Source organism: Pristis pectinata, chromosome 28 (assembly GCF_009764475.1).
Source record: "Pristis pectinata isolate sPriPec2 chromosome 28, sPriPec2.1.pri, whole genome shotgun sequence".
Classification (NCBI taxonomy): domain Eukaryota; kingdom Metazoa; phylum Chordata; class Chondrichthyes; order Rhinopristiformes; family Pristidae; genus Pristis; species Pristis pectinata.
In genome coordinates, this window is record NC_067432.1 from 12,258,347 (window position 1) to 12,280,734 (window position 22,388).

Below are 22,388 nucleotides of genomic sequence, written 5' to 3' on the forward strand. Positions count from 1 at the left end.
CCCGACAAAGCCATCTATTACTCCACTTTTATTTTTTTTTAAATGTAATTAGCCACATCCGAATTAGGCACAATGCAGCTAGTGGCCAACATAACGGTTGACGTGATTGTACAGGAGCAACAAATAAAATGCTGGAGGAACTCAGCGGGTCAAGCAGCATCTGTAGAGGAAAATGGACAGTCGACATTTCAGGTCAAGAAACGGGGCTCCAGATGAAGGGCCTCGACCCAAAACATCAACTGTCAATTCCCCTCTACAGTTGCTGCTCGACCCTCTGAACTCCTCCAGCATTCTGTTTGTTGTTCCAGATTCCGACATTGTGTCCATCTTGCATCTCCATGATTGTATAGGGATAGACTGATTTGGATATACAAATTATTGATTGTATACTGTGTGGAAGAGGTTTGGTTTCAACCTACTGCAGGTGACAAATCCCATCACAAGTTTGAAGAGCTGGTTCTATCATGCTGTGCATTACTGATGCCTTCGGTGTGTACACTGAGAGCTGATCTTGTCATTGTGAAGGAGATTGCCTCCATAATATGTCTTGCGTGAGAGGACCTATTCAACATGACACAGATTATAAATTACTACTTGTGTGCATTGGAAGAGGGCTGATGGAGCTTGGGGCTTTCATCCTCCCAGGCTCTGCACCATTTCACATCATCCTTTCCCACAATGGTGGACCTCCTATAAAACCCAAAACTCTGGATATGGCTGTGTCCACTTACTGCCCACTGCTATATATCATTTCCTATCCCACTTTATCCAGTCTTGCTGGGGTCTTGGTTAGTTTTCTCAATAACTGAATATGTACTATCAGTTATCACTAATCACTAATGACTAGTAAATCATTCTAGGGTCTATCCTGGGCCCAGCACATAGATGCAACCTTGAAGAAGGCGTGCCAGCATCTCTACTTACTTAGAACTTTGAGGAGATTCGGCATATCATTGAAGACTCTGACAAACTTCTACAGATGTACAGTGGAAAGCATTCTGAATGGTTGCAACATGGTCTGGTATGGGAACTCCAATGCACAGGAATGTAAGAGGCTACAGAGAGTGGTGGACTCAGCCAGCCTCATCATGGGTACAACTCTCGCCACCAGCAAGGACATCTACAAACGGTGATGTCTCAAGAAGGTGACATTCATCATTAAAGACCCCCACTAAATGGGCCATGCCCTCTTCTCATTGCTGCCATCAGGCAGGAGGTACAGGAGTCTGAAGACCCACTCCTCAAGGTTAAACAATAGCTTCTTCCCCACTGCCATGAGGTTCTTGAACCCACCTGAAAAACCCTAACCCTACCTCGGACTATATCTTCCTCAACTTGCACTGATGTTGTTGTGTTCATTCTTGTTTATTTTGCCATGTAAGTTATGTATAATTTATGTTAATTTAAGTTTATGTGATTTACGTTTGTCATGTTTGTAATGTACTGTGCTGCTGCTGCAAAAAGCTAATTTTCATGGCACTTATACCCTGGATATGTATGCCATGAAATAAATTTGAACTTAGTTAACTTGAACTTAATCCAACTAACAAACCAGCAGCCTCAGCTTACCTGTGTGACATGTTTTTATCATTGTGGAGTTCATTGTCCAAATCAAGTAGGGCAGCATCTTGGAATGTCAGCTGTGCACTACATGACAACGCATCTTTCTTAAGCTTCAGAAGCGCTGTACAGAACTTGGCTCCTATTTCTTCTAGCTCTCTGGTTCTGATCTGGAGACCCTGTTCAGGACAGATGATTTTTCAATTACTCTCTTGGATTTTTATCGCCTGGTTTCATGGATTCATCACTGCCTCATACATTCATTAGTAAGGACTGGTGGTCCCATAGGTTGGACTAGTAAAATGACACCCATTCATCACTTGTTCTCAAGGAGGCTTCTATACAATGGATACGCCTCCAGCACTCCCTGCCCCCATGCTAAGCTCACAGTTTCACTTACACATAGTGGCCCTCATGAAATCCACTGTACTGGGACTCTCCCCTTCCCAGCTCTTACTCGAGATGCAACATGCTGAGAGTGTGATAACCAGGTCTCAGGACCCAGGGAGCTGAAGCTCAGCCCCAGCACCCTCCTGCTGTCAAAGACATTTTTACTGCTTTTAAATATCTCTGATGTTCAGACACTAAAAAACAACTTAAATGAATATTAAAAGTCATAAAAATTATCTAGAAAATTATTGAAAAGAAAATTTTAAAAAATCAATTAAACTTTAATCCAATGCAAATTGGTTAAAATCAAATAAAAGGCAAAATATAGAAAAATAAATAAATTGACCTTTTTAATGGAAGTTGACATCCCATTCAAAGAATGTGGCTGTTACTTGTACACCAGTCACAGCTGGCAATAAGCTGAGGGGCCAGATGTGAAGTGCATCCAGCTCCCTCAGCTCAGTACCTTTCAGCCATCTGTAAATTCAGATTGACAGACGTTGAAGACACAGAACTGTTGGCCACCTGAGAGCCCAATCTGGCCCAATGTCTCCTTGAGTGAAGGAAATGTGTGGCAAATTTTGGGCACAAGGACTGTCATTCATTATTGTTATTAATCCTACTTGCATGAGCTGAAAATACAGAATTATTTCTGCTTCTGCTTAGTGACTGAGGGGCAACTTTTTCAACACAAAGGGTGGTGTGTATATGGAACAAGCTGCCAGAGGGAGTGGTAGAGGTGGGCACACTTACAACATTTAAAAGGCATTTAGACAGTTACATGGATAAGAAAGGTTTAGAGGGATATGAAGCAAACACAGGCAAGTAAGACTAGCTCAGTTAGGTAACTTGGTTGGCACAAACAAGTTGGGCCGAAGGGCCTGTATCTGTGTTGTAAAGCTCTACGACTCCTTTTGTTCATTTTCTTGAACCTATGTTTGGAATGGTGTGAATATTCAGAAACGTCCCAACCATTGACATTGTTAATGAGGTTCATTAATGTTTTCTACTGTTCTGTTCTTACTGTCTTCTCATTTTCTATTTACTTTTAAAGATCTGTCACTACCTTTTACTGTTCTGTATTGCACTGACAGTTCCGTGAATGCTTTCCACCAGGCCACTGCATCCCTTTATAGATCTGTTAATGTATTTACTCTTCATTCAGTGCTCCTTCTAATAAAAAGCAGCAAAATGGAAAATTTCACAAGACTTTTATGTTTAAATTTAATTCCTATGTCTGAATACAAGATACAAAGAAGCAATGGGCCGGCAAATCACAGAGATAAAAAAAACTTACTGAATGATTCCTAAAACTTGGATCCATTGCGCCCATTTTTTTATGCACAAAATGTGCATGAAAATCATTTTACTCCTGTTTGAACATGGTTTCCAGTTGAAGTTCTGCCAATTAAGAAATTAGACCAGGCACTTCCATGCACAATTCATCTTTGCATGAGTGACATTTCCCCAGCATTGTTTGTGCACAGGAATTATGTCAATGTTTACTCATTTCGTCATTAACACTTGAAATTAGTGCAAAAATGTGCAACCTATGACCTGCGTTTTTGACACTGTTAATTGAGGAACCCCTCCCCAAGATATCAACTATATAAAATTGAAGTATCTCTGATGATGATTTGCTCCCTGCCTGACTGATCATTGACCTACTTGGTTAGTTCTGTGTGTGAGCATCTAGGATTCAGTGCTGCAGTGGACACTCATCAGCACCTGCTTTTCATTGTGTGGATCCTTCATGTGATATGTAACAGCATTATGACCCCATGTCTCAAAGTGCAAGAGGCACATTGGGGAGTGTGGCCAGACACTTTGAAGACACATGTCTCCTCCCCTGTCCTGTTGTTTTCCTGCTCTCCTTTTGTGCAGTTGCTATGGTTGCAATGGAAAGTGTATTTTAAGATCCTGACATGCTTCTTACGATTCCTGATGGTACTGACACAGCAGCTGCAATCTCCACAGGCAACTGGTATAAGGAATCACACAGGATGCATTTCAGTGAAGCAAAAACGGGGGAAAATGTGCTAACAATTATTAAAGAGTGTATTTCATTACTTTTTTGGGTGGGGACACACAATTTTGCGTTAGCATAATACACAGCATACATACAAGGGTGAATACATTCTAGGCTAATGTTTTCTCCTGGATCATTGTGCTTCCTAACAAACTGTTGATACTTCCTATGTATTTGCCTAGATTTTCCACTGGCACTTTTGAATCCTACATCTCCTTTTCCAGAGCTGTGTTCCCCTTTGTCTTAAGGCAACAATTTGTTTCTTTTTGTAAATAGGATGAGGACATCACTGGTAATTCTGTCATTTACTGTTCATCCTTCATTAAGAATCAACCACATTGTTGAGTCTGGAGTTACATATGGGTCTGACTAGGTAAGGACACTATGGCATTAAGTAGGTTTTTACATACTCTTATATTTTCATGGTTACCTTTATTGAGATTAGTTTTCCGATTATATTCCCAATTTATTTATTTACTTGAATTTAGATTACTCAGCTGCAGCTGTGGTATTTGAACTCATGTCTTTGGCTGTTTGTCCAGTAACTTAACCAACTGTGATGCCATACCCAATAAAATGACCTTTTAGCTTGCTGGTCCATAAAACTGGTGGGTAATGACATCGTTGTCCACGAACTTTTGCTTTGACAGTTGGTAAAAGAAATGAAATGTGAAAATGAAACAACTATCCATTAATGGATTGAAAACACACAGCTCTATTACCTCCAATGTTGCCTGTCAATTGTAAATGGAAGCTTGGGCTACAATTGAGCAATTGTTCAGCAAAATGCCGATGACTACTTCCCTGTTCTGCCGGAATGCAGCATGCTGGAGATGACCAGTTCTGTTTTATTCAATCACATATTTCAGATAGTATGTAAACCAACTTAAACTGCTATTCTTTCTCATTAGGGATACAGGTTCCAACTATAGTTAAATGAAGACTTTGGTTATCTGATAAGGAACAGGCATTAACAATACTACATTTTTCAGGCTCACAGTCAGATCTAAACCAAAGGACTTTGTCTCCAGCAGAAATTCATGCAGCCACAGAAACCTAGACTAAAGGCCAAAGGGTGAAATTGATGAATGGCAGTAGCACAACATTAGTTCATTATAAATTGACAATCCATTTTACACCAATGAAAAAGAAAATTGGGCATGGTATAAAATGAGATGTGAGCCTGCTTTGTGCTTCTGGCATACATGAAATTTCAATCCACATTCCAAAGCCTGGTAGTCGACAAAGTCACAGAAATACCTGAAGTCATTGTGCTGGGTTCAGTGTCCCAAGTCACAGGTTCCTCTTGGACTGAAACATAGAACATAGAACACTACAACACAGTACAGGTCCTTTAGCCCACGACGTTGTGCCAACATTTTATCCTGCTCCAAGATCTATCTACCCCTTCCCTCCTACATAGCCCTCCATTTTTCTATCATTCATATGCCTATCTAAGAGTCTCTTAAATGTTCCTAATGTATCTGCCTCCACCACCTCTGCCGGCAGTGCGTTCCATTCACCCAGCACTCTCTGTGTAAAAAAACTTACCTCTGACATCCCCCCTATACCTTCCTTCAATCACCTTAACATTATGCCCCCTCGTGTTAGCCATTTTCATCCTGGGAAAAATTCTCTGACTGTTCACTCGATCTATTCCTCTTATCATCTTGTACACCTCTGTAAAGTCACATCTCATCCTCCTTCGCTCCAAAGAGAAAAGCCCTAGCTTGCTCAACCTATCCTTATAAGACATGCTCTCCAGTCCTGGTAGCATCCTGGTAAATATCCTCTGCACCCTCTCTAAAGCTTCCACATCCTTCCTATAATGAGGTAACCAGAACTGAAGTAATTTATTTGTCCATTGACCTCTTGTATCTTTCATCCATGTATAAGAATTAAATTTAAAAATCAAAGTCTAATAGTTATTGAAATTTTCCATTTTACAGGTTTTTAACCAAATAAAAGACACTATTGTGATCAATAATCACTTAAATGCTTTCAGTCTCCCGATGTAAACTCCAGCTTGGTGGTTTAGGGTGATGGGCATATTTCCTTTGAAAGTGTACATCAGTATTCTGAAACCAATGCAGTCAGACTTGCACTTAACAAAAACGAGAGACACCACTTCATATAGCTGTACACGGCATCCTAATTAACACTTCATTCAAAGCCACTGATTCACTACAGTACTGAAAGGCCAATGCACAGGATAGCCAGAATATCCTCCAGAGAGAGAGATGGGTTATGTTACAGAATTACTTGAATTCTAGTTAATAATTCATTTCATTGAAGAATCACACACAATGCATACTTCTGGTAGTATTCCGTGAAAGGACAAAGTGCATAGCTCTAATTGTTAAGCTATTAATTTCTATTTTTCTCTTTCTAATATACCATGTATAGTGTGTTACTCATAGTATGAACGGATGTATTGATTACATTTTAACCACAAGAAACTGAATCTACCATGCTGTTAAATGTATCAATACTAGTTGTCTTGATGATTCCTTGTGATGGCTCATCACATATTCCATCCACGAGGTAAGGAAGTTTCTCCTAAACTCCTGATTGGAATTATTAGGATCCATCCAACATTATTGTCCTCTGGCTCTGTTCTCATATTTTACATCTCATGACTTTGAAGGAGGCCATTCAGCCCAGGGTCAATGCTGGCTCACAGAGCAGTCACAACAATCTCAACCCCTGGTGATATCCTTGTAAACTATTTTCACATACACATAGCCCATGATACCCATCTGCTTCTTCTACTGTCCACCTACTTTTAGAGCAATTTACTGTGGTCAATTAACCCAACAACCAGCATGACATAGGGACTTAGGAGGAAATCAGAACACCCAGGAGAAACCCATGCAATTACAGTGAGAAGGTGAAAATTCCATGCAGAGAGCACTGGAGGTCAGAATCAAAGCCGAGTTGCTGGAACTATGATCTCACCTGTAATTGGAAAGATTTTCTCTATGGAAATCCTGTCAAACCCTTTTATAAGGGTTGACAGGGAGGCACAGGTAGACAGAGTGGTGAAGCAGGCATTGGGTACACTTGCCTACATTGGTCAGTCATTGAGTACAAGCGTTGTTACACCATGTAACAGATGTACAAGACATTGGTGAGACCGCACTTGGAATACTGTGTGCAGTTCTGGTTTCCTGGGTATAGGAAAGATGTCATTAAGCTGGAAAAGGTACAGAAAAGATTCACAAGGACGGAGGCCTTGAGCTATCAGGAGAGACTGGATAGGCTAGGACTATTTTCCTTGGAGCGACAGATGCTGAGGGGTGACATTATAGAGGTTTATAAAATCATGAGGGGCATAGATATGGTGACGGGTCACAGCCTTTTTCCCAGGACAGGTGAGTCTAAAATTAAGAGGTATAATTTTAAGGTGAGAGGGGAAAGATTTAAAAGGGATATGACGGGCAACTTTTTCCACACAGAGGGTGGTGAGTATATGGAACGAGCTGCCAAAGGAAGTGGTAGAGGTGGGTACAATTATAATGTTTAGAAGTCATTTAGACAGATACATGGATAGGAAAGATTTAGTGGGATATGGGCCAAACACAGAAAAATGGGTCCAGCTCAAGTAGACAACTTGGTCAGCATGGACAAGTTGGGCTGAAGGGCTCATTTCTATGCTGTATAACTCTATGACTATAATTGCAAAGATCTCTGCCAGCTCTAGTGATCCTGATTTGATCTTGACCTCTGGTGCTGTCTGTGTGGAGTTTGCACTTTATCCGGCACTGGAGGGATTCTCTCAGATTCTCCAGTCTCTTCCCACACACCAAAAGATATGCTACAAGGTAAGTTAATTGGCCACCATAAATTACTCCTTGTGTGGTAGGTTCTAGGAGAATCAGGGGAGCTGATGGGCACGTGGGGGAGAATGAATTGCAGGGAGGTGACTAGGGGAAATGGAACTGATGGGATTGCTCTGAGACCCATGGGCCAAATAGCCTCTTTCTTTATGTAAGGAACATATACAATTACCTCTCAGTCTTCTATTTTCAGAAAGATATGCAAGAAAATAAAAATTGAATCTTTTATAACTAGTTGGTACCAGCAACAATTTACTTTATTCAAATACAGATAGAGCTTGGATTCAAGCCACAACTTCCTTTAGAATGTTAACTTGAACTGAATACTTGCCATCAGGACATATCAAAATGACTAAACTAAGTAGAGTTGCTACTTAGAGCTGCATTGTTTGTGGAGAGAGGCCAATAATGTAGTACTTTAGACAAAACTGCTTCATTTTAATCAACCACTGCAACTTGCTAACAGTACAGCATTCTCACACTAACTTTTTTCCCATTAAACTCCCATAACCCAATACTGGGGAATAAAGTAGAGAAATAGTACTGGGTCCAATTATTCTTATTTCAGAAAAAGAATAACCACTTCATCAAGGTTATTCCTTACTGAAGAATGATAATTTCTCTTCTTTTACTTGTCTGTTTTTTTTAACATTTCTGTCAACAATGTGTCTCAGTTACTCTATCCAAGTTTCATGTTTAAATGTGCCAAACTGTTTATTAAGTCATCTCCCCATATGTTGACACTTCAGTTTCTCCATAAGTTCTCTAATAGGGTGTAGGCGTTAAAGAAAGTGTCAGATTAAAATTGACGTGATAACTCTTACAATTTCTGCCAAAGTGCAAAACATGAGTTACTGATGAGATCGAAAAGTAAAAAAAACTATAAATGCTAGAAACCTGAAATAAAAATGTAAAGTGCTAGAAATACTCATTGGGTTGGGCAGCATCTGTGAAGAGAGAAACAGAGATAGTGTTTCAAGTTGATGACCTTTTTTATTTCACTGACGAAGCATGTAACAGATCAGTTACACTGGAGGCTGCTCAACTGAGCTGATTATGTAGAACCTGACCACGGAGGGTCAATAATAGTTAATCTACTTTAGCACATCCCAAGACATATTCCATCAAGGGGATCACTGATGGGTGGTGATGCGTAAAATATATGAACATGGGATTGCAAAAGGGAACTGTGGAAGTTGAAACAGCCCAAAGTTTCAATTTAAAAGGCTGACTGTTTAACTACATATAAGCACTAATTCACATACACAGGCAGAAACCTTGTATTGATTAGACAAAATCACTGTTATTTGCAAGCCAACAAATAGAATCAGTTCTGCGAGCCACATCGCAGAAATTAATACAGACAGAATCGATTTATTAGGTAAGGATGGTTAGACTCTTGACTCGGGAACTAAAACCACAACCCCAATTACAGCCTGCTTAATTACGCAGTTTTTTAGGTAAATGTACCGATATCCACATCGTGATATGAAAGCAGGTAAGTTGCAGACTTATGGAATTGCTGTCACAACTACCTTCAGTCAGCAGATCCAAAGTATCCACCTCCTCAGCAGTTGTGGGTGAGCACGATGAATTGTGCATCTGATATTTAAGTGGTAAGTCTATACCAAGCCCTCTAAACTGAGAAAGTGTGATGATGGTGGTAAAGCTCCCAGACCATAGATTTTATGCTTTTCTATAATTTCAAGTATGCCCACAGAATATAGTAAAAAGCCTAAAATAATTGATTTCCTTTCATGTTTGGCTAAATCACAAAGAAATGTAATACCAATACTGTGTGAGGCCAAACACAGCTGTTAACTCTTTGAATGTCAAAGGGTTGTAAGAGAATAATGAAATGAAAAGACATCGGTGTGATTTTAGACTGAATTAAATGAGCAAGTAATAAGTTATATTTATTACCTAGTAAGTCACAAAATATGTCTTCATTGACAGTGGAGTTCAAAGTCTGTCTGCATTAAGAAGTAATAGAAGATCTATCATTCTATCTGAAGACTGAACTTGGAGAAAGAATTGAGGGTGACATTCAGAGAGCTTTGCTGTTATAACAAATGATGATAATGTGATGTTATTCTGAGGAAAACTGGTAGAAGATAAAAAGCTAATGTTCAGAAGTCTTTAAATGAAACAAGGATTGTTGCCTCAATTAGTACATTCAGTGTCATTATTGGGGGAGTCTGTACTGGATGTGGTAATGAAGTAGAACAACTGAGAGACCTTAAAGAGGAGAACAAGGTGGTTTTGACATTGGAGCACAGCAGTGACATGTCCAGTTTTACGTAAGTGTATCTTGCCACAGATAAACATGAAGCAAATTTCTTCCAAGTTTGTGAGGTTCATGCATTTAAAATAATTATTATTCCGTGCTTCTGAAGCAGAGTGGTCTACAGGCTGGAATAGTGACAAGCCTTAGAGAAATAGCACAGGTTTTTGCCCTAAATTTATTGGTTAAATTGTTCGAACTGCAATCCCGTGGAAAAAAGTGTCAACAGCTGTGACAAAGAGATTATTTTTTAAACCAGAAGATATATTAATTCCATGGTTCTAAAGCAGCTCCCTGATTTCCTACCTCCTGAGCCATTAGGCCTGCCAAATGTTGATGCCAATAAGTCAATGGCTGTTATGGTGCCAGTTAATCAACCCGCAATTATAATTGTGAATACTGGAAGCTGTTAATAAACACTGGCACATTATCTAACAGGCACTATTGGAATAATAAGTTCAGATGAAGCTGATAAAGTGAGGTTGTATAGTCTAGCTGCCTTTGCTGGTAATCTACACCTGATCAATGCGATAAAAATTGGGATGAAAATCAAGCCCTTGTGGAGCAAGATGCCAGTGTTCAGATGCCTTGTGAAACTGCAGCATGACCTCATCCCATTAAGTAAGATCTGGTCGAATGATTCATCTGGTCTCCAAGCTCTGTGCTCACAACACACTAGGAGTGCCAGCAGAGGCTGAAGCTGGAATTTTGAGATCCTGCAGTCAGGGAAAGGTGCAGAGGCAACATTACGGTAAATTGACTTTCAGGGTTTTTGAGGAGTACACAAATTGTGGATTTCTCTTGACTGTAGCATTAGCAGTTCAGAGCTTTGGCACTGTAGCAGTGTACAATCTCTGTAGCAGTGATTCTCAGTCTACTTGCCAGAGGGGTCCACAGTCTGTTGTCGAGAGTTAACATGACCCCCACCCATGCAATTTACCTCCCATGCATTCATTTAAAAATGTGTTGTACCAGTTATCTGATGGGAGTGCAATACGTCTATATTCTGTTGTACCTCTGATTTCCACACTGTCAAGTGTCTGTCAAACATATTCCAATGAACAAACTAAAGATATTAACTGTTTAAATAAACAGCATGCAACATGGGCTGCAGTAATGTGCTGAATTAGCCACCTATGGCTCACAGGCTAAAGGTTCAAACCCACTGTTTGACTGTCTGTCAATAAATCCAGTCACTTTGCTTAGACTTGCTTCATTTACATCACTCTGGTACATCCACTTAGCGATCGCCATCTATTCCCTCAGGTGCAGCTGGAGACAATTATTTCTTGCTGTCCAAATTAAGTTCAAATATCTTGGGGAAAGGGATGTTTTAAGTTTTAAATCATTTTCCATCCAAGCACATCACCAAATCTGAAAAATGACCAATAATTGAGGGTGGCACTGTGGTGCAGCTAGTAGAACTACTGCCTCCAGTGCAATCCTGACCTCTGGTGCTGTCTGTGTAGTATTTGGACACCCTGTAACTGTGTGCACTTCCTCCTGGTGCTCCAGTTTCCTTCCACATCCCAAGAACATGCAGGTTGGTAGATTAATTGACTACTGTAAATTGCCCCTCATGTGTAGATGAGTGGGAGAATCCAGTGGGCAGTTGATGGGAAGAATAAAATGGGTTAGGATAGGATTAATGCAAAAATAGGTGAGGCATGGTAGTGTAGTGGTTAGTGTAACACTTCACAGCGTCAGCGACCCGGGTTCGATTCCCGCCACTGTCTGTAAGGAGTTTGTACGTTCTCCCCGTGTCTGCGTGGGTTTCCTCCGGGTGCGCCGGTCTCCTTCCACATTCCAAAAGACATACAGGTTAGGAAGTTGTGGGCAGGCTATGTTGACGCCAGAAGCGTGGCGGCACTTGTAGGCTGCCTCCAGAACACCCTACGCAAAAGATGCATTTCACTGTGTGTTTCGATGTACATGTAACTAATAAAGATCTTATCTTTTATCTTATCTGGTGGTCAGCACAGACATGGTGGGCTGAAGGATCTGCTTCTGTGCTGTATTCCCTTCTCTTGGAGAGTGTCCCTGACAACCACCTAAAACCTAACATCTGCTTTGGATCCCGTGGCACAAATTGGTTGAGGAAAAATAAAAAAAAACTGCAGATGCTGGAAATCTGAACTAAAACAGAAACACTCAGCAGCATATGTGGAAAGAGAAATACTCATGGAAACCCTGCCTCAGAAGGCTAGAGTTATGCTGAGCAATTTTTGCCAGCTGACCTAAGGAGGTATTTACTTAGAATTACTTTTAATAATTGTTCCTCTGGAGGCAGAAGAAGCTCCTCTAATTCCAGGATGCCAATTGCCTAATCTTTTATTCCCACTCAGTGCAGCTTCACTCCACCCTGATACTCCATCCCAGGATTAACCATCAAGCATGACCAACAGAGAAGATGATCTGGTATTTAGTAAATCTTCCAGTAAGCCCATGAATGCACACAGACGTCCCTTCACCTTGCCCACGAGACCTAAGGCCCAATTTTGGATGATTGTTCAGGGCACATGCTGATGGCACAGCCCCAGTTCTAAGGCAAAATTCTCCTCCATAGTTTCTCACCCAACAGAAGGGCGACTGGGAGTTATCTGTTATTTTATTGGGAGTAAATCTGGTGAATCAAAATGCAGCAAAGAATATTCCTTTAAAAGCAAAACAGTTTATTATCAGCTGGAATGCACCCTCGGGAGTAGACAAGATGACACCATTTGCTCTGCGCTCAGCTTCGTTCATTCAGCCCATGCTCCTATCAAAACACCTCAGAAAGTGTAAAGAGTTATTGATAATAGTGGCTCCTAAGCCTCTCACTTTGATAGGAAGTATAATTTTCTGAACAAGATATCTCAGTGTCAATGCTCAATAAAATAAGTGTTTCAATCATGTTCCCCCAATGAAACTATAATAGCGACACATCAGATGCTATCTGATTTTTCTTCCATGTAAACTATTGATGAGATACTGGAGGAAGTGGAAGACCCCCCCTCCCTTAGATATAGGAGTCCCTCCCCACAATTTGCCAGCTACATTCTCCCCGGGCAATGATTGCCAGGGCAGGCACAGTAGTGTAGCAGTTAACGTAACGCTATTACAACGCCAGCAACCCGGGTTCAATTCCGGCCACCATCTGTGAGGAGTTCATACATTCTCCCCGTGTCTGAGTGGGTCTCCTCCGAGTGCTCCGGTTTCCTCCCACATTCCAAAGGTGTACGGGTTAGGAAGTTGTGGGCACCGGAAGCGTGGCGACACTTGTGGGCTGCCCCCAGAACACTCTACGCAAAAGATGCATTTCACTGTGTGTTTCCATGTACATGTGACTAATAAAGATATCTTATCTTATCTTCCAGTCTAATGATAAAATTTCATTGTGCTTGATTGAGGGCGGTTATGAAGGATAAAGGCCATTCAGCCCATCTCAACTCAAAAGAACTTATATTGTAATCAATTGTTTTTCAAATGATTCTGAAGATCTCACCCCTAGTTCTCTGGTCAGGAATCCTTTCCATATTTTGATCACTGTGCATAAAGAACATCAAGAAATCAGTGCTAAATGCACGTTTTATTGATGTGAAGGCTGCCCAGCTCTAGCATTCAAGTTAAACCAATTTTCAGATAAACCATACCATCTGGCATCTAGCACACTGTTACAAGACTAGATCTTGGGTTAATTTCTTTCAAAGCTTAAATGCAAGTTTTTCTAGTCTTTCCTCATAACATAGGGATCAATCTCACAGCTCCTCCCTCTCCTACCTCGAGTGTTAAAATATTTCCCTTTCACTTAGGTTTATCAAAACTAAAGAAAAGAAAGGTTGGCATTCACCATGTTCTTTTCAAAGCCTCAAATACTTTTTCAAATACTTTTCTGAAATGGAATTAGTTTTATATTACTGAAAACACAGGAGCTAATTTACACAGGATCCTGGGGTGAATTCCCCTGTTCTTCCTTGCAACACTGCAACAACATCTAAATGAGAGAGCATAGAACAGCACAGGAACAGGCCCTTCGGCCCACCATGTCTGTTCCGACCATGATGTCAATTTAAACTGCACATGGTCTATATCCATCAATTCCCTGCCCATTCATGTGCCTGTCTAAATGCCTCTTAAATGTTGCTATCACATCTGCTTCCACCACCTCCCCTGACAGCACATTCCGGGCACCTACCACTCTGTGTAAAAAAAACTTGCCCTATAAACCTTCTTTAAACTTTCCCCTCTCACCTTAAAGTGATGCCCTCTAGTATTTGATATTTCCATCCTGGGAAAAAGTCTCTGACTACCCTGTTTATGCCTCTTGTAATCTTATATGCTTCTATCAGGTCACCCATCAACCTCCAACGCTGCAGAGAAAAACATCTAAGTTTGACCGACCTCTCCTTATAGCTAATACTCTCTAATCCAAGCATCATCCTGATGAATCTCTTCAGAGTGGAGAACAGACTTACCCTCAATTTAATGTCCCCAAAAGATCGTGCCACCAACAGTCCAGCACTAGATTGCCAACCAAATGTTTCTGTTCATGTCTCTGAAATGGGACTTAAACCTACTACCTTCCAACCCAGAGACAAAACTGCCTCTATGGCCGAGTCAGGAAGTGATTGGAGGAAGTTTGGAGTCCATTTATTCAATATTTTCATATGATATAGATCCCTTTTCAATAATCTTTGAATTTGGAGGAGCGGAGTTGACGACATAATTATGCTCTTTGTTCATTGAGAAATATCAGTCCAGTTATTGTTTCTTTTGTAATTTTTTTTTAGTTTGTTTCGTTCTATTACTTACAATTTTTTTTTCCAATTTGGGTTTTTTTAATATAATAAATTTTTTTCTTTCTCCTTTTGACTTTCTTTTTGTAATAAATTCATTTACCAAGAAACCGTGGGGCCTAGAATATATTTTTTTATTCTTTATGACTATATATGTCATGATTGTACTCCCAATCTCTTTGTATTACGTGTATAATTACCAATGTTATATGTATTAATCTGTGTTAATTTGAAAATTAATAAAAAGATTGAAAAAGAAAAAAAAAGAAAGAAGTGATTGGATCATTGTTGCACATAGTTTGACCACAATTTTCTCTCAGTGTGATCTGTAAACTGTTTCTCTATTCAATGACGTCTTGAGCACTGAGATTCCTAGATCTCTTTCAATATCATTATTAACCATGCATCATTCCATTTCTTTTTCTCTTTATATTTGTGACAGTCCTATTTATTACCCCACTTCTGCCCACTTGTACGTGATGTCCACTTTTCTTTTGTTCTACTCTTTCTTTGACATTGTCTACTAAGCTGCCTCAAGTGCATTGATGAGCAGGATGAGCACCTGAATTAATGTGACTGGAGCAAGCAACCACTAACTTCCACTCACATTGTACTTGCCCTGATCACAGCCGCAATAGGTGCTCTCCATGGTGTAGCTTCGGAGAACCCCGATCTCTCTCCAAACCACCACCCGGGCTGTGGCTTCCCAGTGACTTCTGTACCAAGAAACAGCAGCGATTGATGGAAAATGCCGGGCAAATCTTGTCCAGAATTCTGGGAATGGGCCTACAGAAAAAATTAGTGTCATAGAGTAATACAGCACAGAAACAGGCCCTTCAGTCCAACTCATCCATGCCGATCAAGTTGCCCATCTAATCTAGTCTCATTTGCCGCGGTTTGACCTATAGCCTTCTAAATCTTTCCTTTTCCTTGTACTTGTCCAAGTTTCTTTTAAATGTTGTTACTGTACCTGCCTCAACAGCTTCCTCTGCAGCTAATTCCATATACTCCCCACCCAATGTGTGAAGAAGTTGCCCCTCAGCTCCCTTTTAAATCTTTCTCTTCTCACCTTAAACCTATGCCCTCAAGTTTTTGGATTCCCTTTCCCTGGAAAAAGACAGTGTGCATTCACTCTATCTATGTCCCTCATGATTTTATACACCTCTATAAGGTCACCCTTCAGTCCCCTATGCTCCAAGGAATAAAATCCTAACCTCCCCAACCTCTCCCTATAACTCAGACCGTCTAGACATGGTAACATTCTCATAAATATTCTTTGCACTATTTCCAGCTTAGTGACATCTTTCCTATAACAGGTAGTAAAAACTGTGCACAATCCTCCAGGTGTGGCCTCAGCAACGTCTGTACAACTGCAACGTAACATTCCAACCCTGACTGACGAAGCCCAGCATGCCAAATGCCTTCTTCACCACCCAGTCTACATGTGATGCCACTTTCAGGGAACATGTACTCCTAAATCCCTCTGTTCTACAACACTGCCAGGCCCCTACTGTTCACTGTGAACACCCTACCCTGTTTGACTTCCCAAAACGCAACACTTCACACTTATCTGAATTGAACACCATTTGATTTCCCCAGCCCACTAACCTAGCTGATCAAGATCCCCCTGTAATTTTGATAACCTTCTTCACTGTCTACAATGCCACCTATTTTAGTGTCATTGGCAAACTTATGAGCCATGCCTTGTACATTCTCATCCAAATCATTTATATAATTGATGAGCAACAATGGGCCCAGCACCAGTCCCTGTGGCACACCACTAGTGACAGGTCTCCAGTTCAAAAAACAATATTCCATTATCATCCTCTGCTTCTTACCACCAAGCCAAATACCTATTTAACTCAGAAACTAGCAAGCAGTATAGGGTCAATTTACAGCTTTGCATTTGTTGTGAAGAGCGAGTGAGATGGTTTAGTAACTTTTGGGAAAGGATTTCTGCTCACATTGCTAGGAAGGTCTTGGCACAGCAGCATCCAATAAAAACTGTATTTGATAATATGACTCTAAAGATGCAGATTTTCCATCATCTTTTACATCATTGGCATTCAAGATGAGAGAGCTTAGCAGTTGTCAAAGGGTGAATAAGAGAACAAAGTAAAGTCAACAGGACGTTAGAGAGGCCAGTGCCAGACAAGAGAGCAGTTTGAATGGGCAGTGTTCGTCCATGGAACTACAGGGGCTCAATCTTTTCAATAGAACACTGAGAGAAGCCAGTGTTCGCCAGTGGTAATCAGCTAGCACTGTGAGGAGATAGAGTGCATGTCAAAAGAGCAATGACAGATTCCAGGAGTCAATCAGCTGGGTGGTGAGAGAGAGGAAGTCCCAGCAGTCAATTAGTAAAAGGGTGCAGGAGAAGGGCAGTGTTCATCAGCCACGTGGTGAGAAGGATAGATATCTGTGTTGAGAAGGCAGCACACCCCATTGCAGGAATATTGAATTTTCATTTTAATTACTACTTTAAACAAGAATCAGCAAACATTTACCCCATCTCATTGGTAGTGCTGATTTGTAGGGTTAAGACAAAATATTTTAAACCCAACACAACAATATTGCAAAACTATGAATTTGGCACCAGGGCTTCAGTGATGCAGGGCTGTTGCAGTAACTTTAAGGGGGGAACCCAAGTTCCTACTGAACTGTCCGTATCTTACCTTACACTCTGCACCATTGTGGTAAAGGGAAACAAACTTATCAGATAAGACAATGACCATGGCCAGGTAATCGGGCCAGGGTATGATGGTGTATTTGAAACCAGAGTTAGGGAGATTCACAGAGATGGAGAGGTTTGGTGATTGGAGATTAAAGTTGTGGTGCCTGAGAATAAGGGGACAATTGGGGTCAATAGGATGGGCATGGCCAGAGTGAGAGCAAATGAGGGAGGTTGGAGGATGATCATGAGAGTGAGATCTGTGGGGGAGGAAGGAGTATTGGTACCTTGCCAGGAAAGGTAATTAGGGACCTGGGCTAGCGCCTATTCAGGAACATTGCTGTTAAAATACGGTTATCCAGACAATGCCAATGACAGGCAGGCCTCTCACAAATTGACCTGATTTCCTGATGAACCTCAAAATGGAGCATTGCACAGGAATTAAATCATTCCATGCACGTTCTGAAGCACAATTTGCAAAATTTGAGCTGCCTAGAGGGAATTTTCGGGACAGATGTTTATTCACCGTCAATCATTGCAATTGCTATCAACTCCAGAAGTAAACAATTTCTACATATATAGAGTCCAGAAAAGAAATTCCGGCAGGCTACAAAGTATTAAAGAGAGGAGGCTTCATGTACTTTATTAATGAATAGTAATGATTTTGGATCTTCACACAAGCAAATTTCTTGATATAGGGATAAAATATTTAGCAGATGTAATGGAATATTTCAGTGGCCCTCTATGCAGGAATATGCTGTATCAGGATGGCACTTACTCGATAACCAATGTCTTCTTTCAAAGTTGCTGTGTCAATGCTGGACTTTGACTGCCAGAGTGTCTCCTTAAGACTGCAACCATACATGAAAACATTTTTCTTCCTTGAGTGCCCATGGTAGTCACAGAAAACCTGGTAGAAACCATATTTTAAAAAAAATCGAGAGATTTCATGCAAACATCTACTTGTGGTACTGGAAAAACCCAATTTTTATAGCATGAATCTAACAGGGTAGAAAATCAAGAAAATCAAACACATGAAATTAGATTGTAGTTCTAGTGTCCTCTAAGTTGGAACTCTTGATCACATTGTATTTTCTATGCTGTATGACTCTATGACTCTAATCTGGATCCAACTGCATCTCTGCTTCGTATGGCAACTGCTCTGCCCAAGACCACAAGAAATTGCAGAGAATTGTGGACACAGTTCAGTCCATCACAAAAACCAGCCTCCCCCTCCAAGGACTCTGTCCACACTTCCCATTGCCTTGAGGAAGCAGCCAACATAATCAAAGACCCCTCCTCCCCAGTCATTCTCTCTTCTACCCCCTCCAATTAGGCAGAAGATACAAAAGCTTGAAAACTGTAACATTATATTCTGCATTCTGTTATTGTTTTTCCCTTTGTACTAACTCAAGGTACTTATGTTTTGAAATGATCTGTATGAATAGCATGCAAAACCAAGCTTCTTTTACTATATCTCAGTACACGTGGCAATAATAAACCAATTACCCGTGTTTCACAGACCAGATGTACTATGTTCGAGTGAATTCTGAGCTTCTCATCCCTTTGTCAGACTCTTTCCCTGACACTGACACTCACCAGTGGGGTCCTGCCAATGCTCTTCATGTAGCTGAGGAGACCCTTTGTGTGATAAATAGTTGGGTGCAGGTCAGGACTTGGCTCAGACCATTGTCTGTTCAGATCCTCTCCACTCAAAGAACAACGATGGCTAAAGAAGAAAGAATTGAAGAAACTTTAAAGTCTGCAAAGTAATTCAATCCTGTGAAACTGTTAAACTTTTCCTGTGAAACCCCTCCAAATAGATAGAGACACAAGAGACTGCAGATGCTGGAACCTGGAGCAACACACAAATGCTGGAGGAACTCAGCAGGTCAGGCAGCATCTATGAAGGGAAATGAACAATTGATGTTTCAGGTCAAGACCCTTCATCTGGACTGAAAGAAAGAGAGAAAGCCAGTATAAAAGGGTAGAAAGAAGGGGCAGGGCCAGAGCTGGCAGGTGATAGGTGGATCCCGGTGGGGTAGGTGATAGGTAGATGAGGGAGGGGAGAGAGTGGGAATGATGTCAGAAGTTGGGAGGTGACAGGTAGAAGTGACAAGGGGCTGAAGATGATGTAATCTGATAGGAGAGGAAGGGGGAGAGTGGAATAAAGGGGAGGGAGGTGTGGGAACACACTTATGACACACATTTGCCTCCATGGACACTGCCTGACCTGCTGAGTTCCTCCAACATTTGTGTGTTTCCCCAACTAGATAGTTGTCTAATAGTATCAGGAAATGGAACAGAGTCAGCCTGCAACCTAACATCCACAGGTAGAGGTTTCAATTGTGAAGAACATCACTCTGAAGGCAGACTGCAGTACTGAGGCTAGATCTGACTAGCATTCAAGTTCCTCCAGTCCATAACACCATAAGGTATAGGAGCAGAATTAGGCCATTCAGCCCATCAAGTCTGCTCTGCCATTCGATCATGGCTGATTTACTTTTCCCTCTCAACCCCATTGTCCTGCCTCCTCCCCGTAACCTTTGATGCCTTTACTAATCAAGAACCTATCAACTTTCACTTTAAATATACCCAATGACTTGGCCTCCACAGACGTCTGTGGCAATGAATTCTACAGATTCACCACCCTCTGGCTGAAGAAATTCCTCCTCATCTCTGTTCCAAAGGGATGTCCTTCTATTCTGAGGCTGTGCCCTCTGGTCCTAGACTCTCCTATTACAGGAAACATCCACGGTCACTCTATCCAGGCCTCTCAATCTTCAATCACTAGGCACTAGCACAGCTCTGAGAATCAAGGTTTGGTACACTCACTGGTGTCAGACAACACAAGAAAGCCAATAATATTATTCACTCCTCCACTTCCAATAAGTGTCTTTGGAGAATGTATGGCTAATAAAAGGAGCTTGAATTTCCCCTGATAAAACAGTGAGATTAACTAGTCAGTAACTGCCCCAAAGTCTCCAGTATCAAATGACCTCTCCTGTATGAGGAAATGAATACAAGCCAGGGTGCATACACAATGCAGAATCAGACAGACACCATCTGGTAGAACTGTGTCATTTATCTTAATCCTGCTGGTGTTCAGCCAATGAGAACGTGAGGAATGGTTATCTTGGGGGAATGTAAATGTGCCACAGACCAGAGATACTAAGCACAGTCCTTCTCATAAACCATGCCCAGGGAATTGTGCATCCTCCAGTCTTGATCTATTGGTCAATGACACCAGTACATTCTTGGTCCATTCTATGTGATAATGGAGTAGTAATGGAACAACAACCTCTGTCCCCATGTAAAATGTCAGAGGTTTGCAGTTACTTGATTTTTTTCATCATATCTGAGTTCTTTCAAGTGGAAGCCACATTCACACCTCCAGCTGAGAACAGTGTCTTTCCTGCCTCCCCCGAATGTTGCTGACAGTTCAGGGTCACAGCCAACAGCAGTAAGTGTCTGAAAAGAGTTTCCAGGCCCCATCTCCTGCAGTTACTGACAACTGAAAGTTCAGAACCATTCCTCACTCATGTAACGTCGATATTTATAACTCTTTTGAATGCAGTTTATCAGAAAAATAGTTATCTTTGGACAGATTGCATTCTGTTTAGAAAAATTGGAAGCCAATGGCAAGACTCCCCATACAAAATTGTTAATACAAATTTCACTTTGAGAAATCTGACTTTCTAATTAAATTATTTCTAATTTAAATTAATAATTACAGGTTTTTTAATATTTAATAAAGGGATTTTAATGGAGTTCTTCCCATGTGACGCTCTGCCGTCGGTGAAATGTAGAGCGAATGCATCTTCAACGCATCCCACAATGTGCAAAGGACAGTGCTCTGTACCCTGTTATCATCCCCAGAGATGTCCCCACTCCCAAACTATGTGCAGAGTTTGCAAGGTCTTTGCAACATACATTGGGCAATTATGCAGATTCCAATTAAGCTTCCTCTTCCTCTCATAGATGCAATTTATAACATCTGCAGTTACATGTTTGTCAATATAATATGAATAAAATTTGCACATCTCCTTTATAATATCCTTTCACAACATTCATTGCATGCTATGATTCATAAAGAGTTGGCTGTTCTGTGTTCTCTTATAAAAGAGGAAATAAAACCTAGGAATACATTGGTCTGGCTACAAATGGAGTATTGTCCAGTTCTGGGTACACACAGTTTAGGAAAGATGCAAGGACTTGCAAAGAGATTTACTACATGATGAGCAACTTTATTTGTGTGGATAGATTGGAGAAGCTGGAGTTGTTTTCATTGGAAAGACCAAGAAGAGTATAAACAGAGGAGATAGAGAGAAACTGTTCATATTGGAGAAGGACCAAGAACTAGAGAGCATAGAAGGAAGGTGATTGGCAAAAGAATCAGAAGTGACATACGGAGAAACCTGTCTGCACAGCAAGTGGGTAAGGTCTGGAATGCACTGCCCAGCACGGTAGCAGAGGCAAACTGTAGCATTCAAAAAGGATCTGAAGAAATATCTGAAAAAAAGAATTTGCAAGGCTATGGAAAGAGGACAGTGGTGTGGAACTACTGGCTTGCTCTTATATAGAGCTAGTACAGACTCAATAGGGTGAATGGCCTCCTTGTTGTAACTATTCTGTGATCAATATTAAACATAACATCGCCCATGATGTGAGCTTTGCCTAAACTCTCCATCCTACCAAGTCCAGTCTCGGCTGATCCTCCCTCTTTGGCACCGCTTTGAAATATTGTTGTTTCTCTGAAAGCTTTTCATAAAGTCATAGGACTGTACAACACAGGAGTCTATTCAGCTCATCATATCCACACCAGTCAAAAAGATCTGTCTGG

The 22,388-nt window shown here is 41.0% G+C and overlaps 1 protein-coding gene across 1 annotated transcript in view; it reads right to left on the bottom strand.

Annotated features, from left to right (window-relative positions):
* The window catches only part of LOC127583883 (cytosolic carboxypeptidase 4), a 148,043-nt gene that overhangs the window by 33,187 nt on the left and 92,468 nt on the right, over positions 1 to 22,388 (bottom strand). The window contains 6 exon segments of the mRNA XM_052040273.1: positions 1,570 to 1,739; positions 15,485 to 15,577; positions 15,579 to 15,663; positions 15,780 to 15,786; positions 18,332 to 18,455; positions 19,145 to 19,274. Coding sequence (XP_051896233.1) covers positions 1,570 to 1,739; positions 15,485 to 15,577; positions 15,579 to 15,663; positions 15,780 to 15,786; positions 18,332 to 18,455; positions 19,145 to 19,274 — 609 coding nt within the window.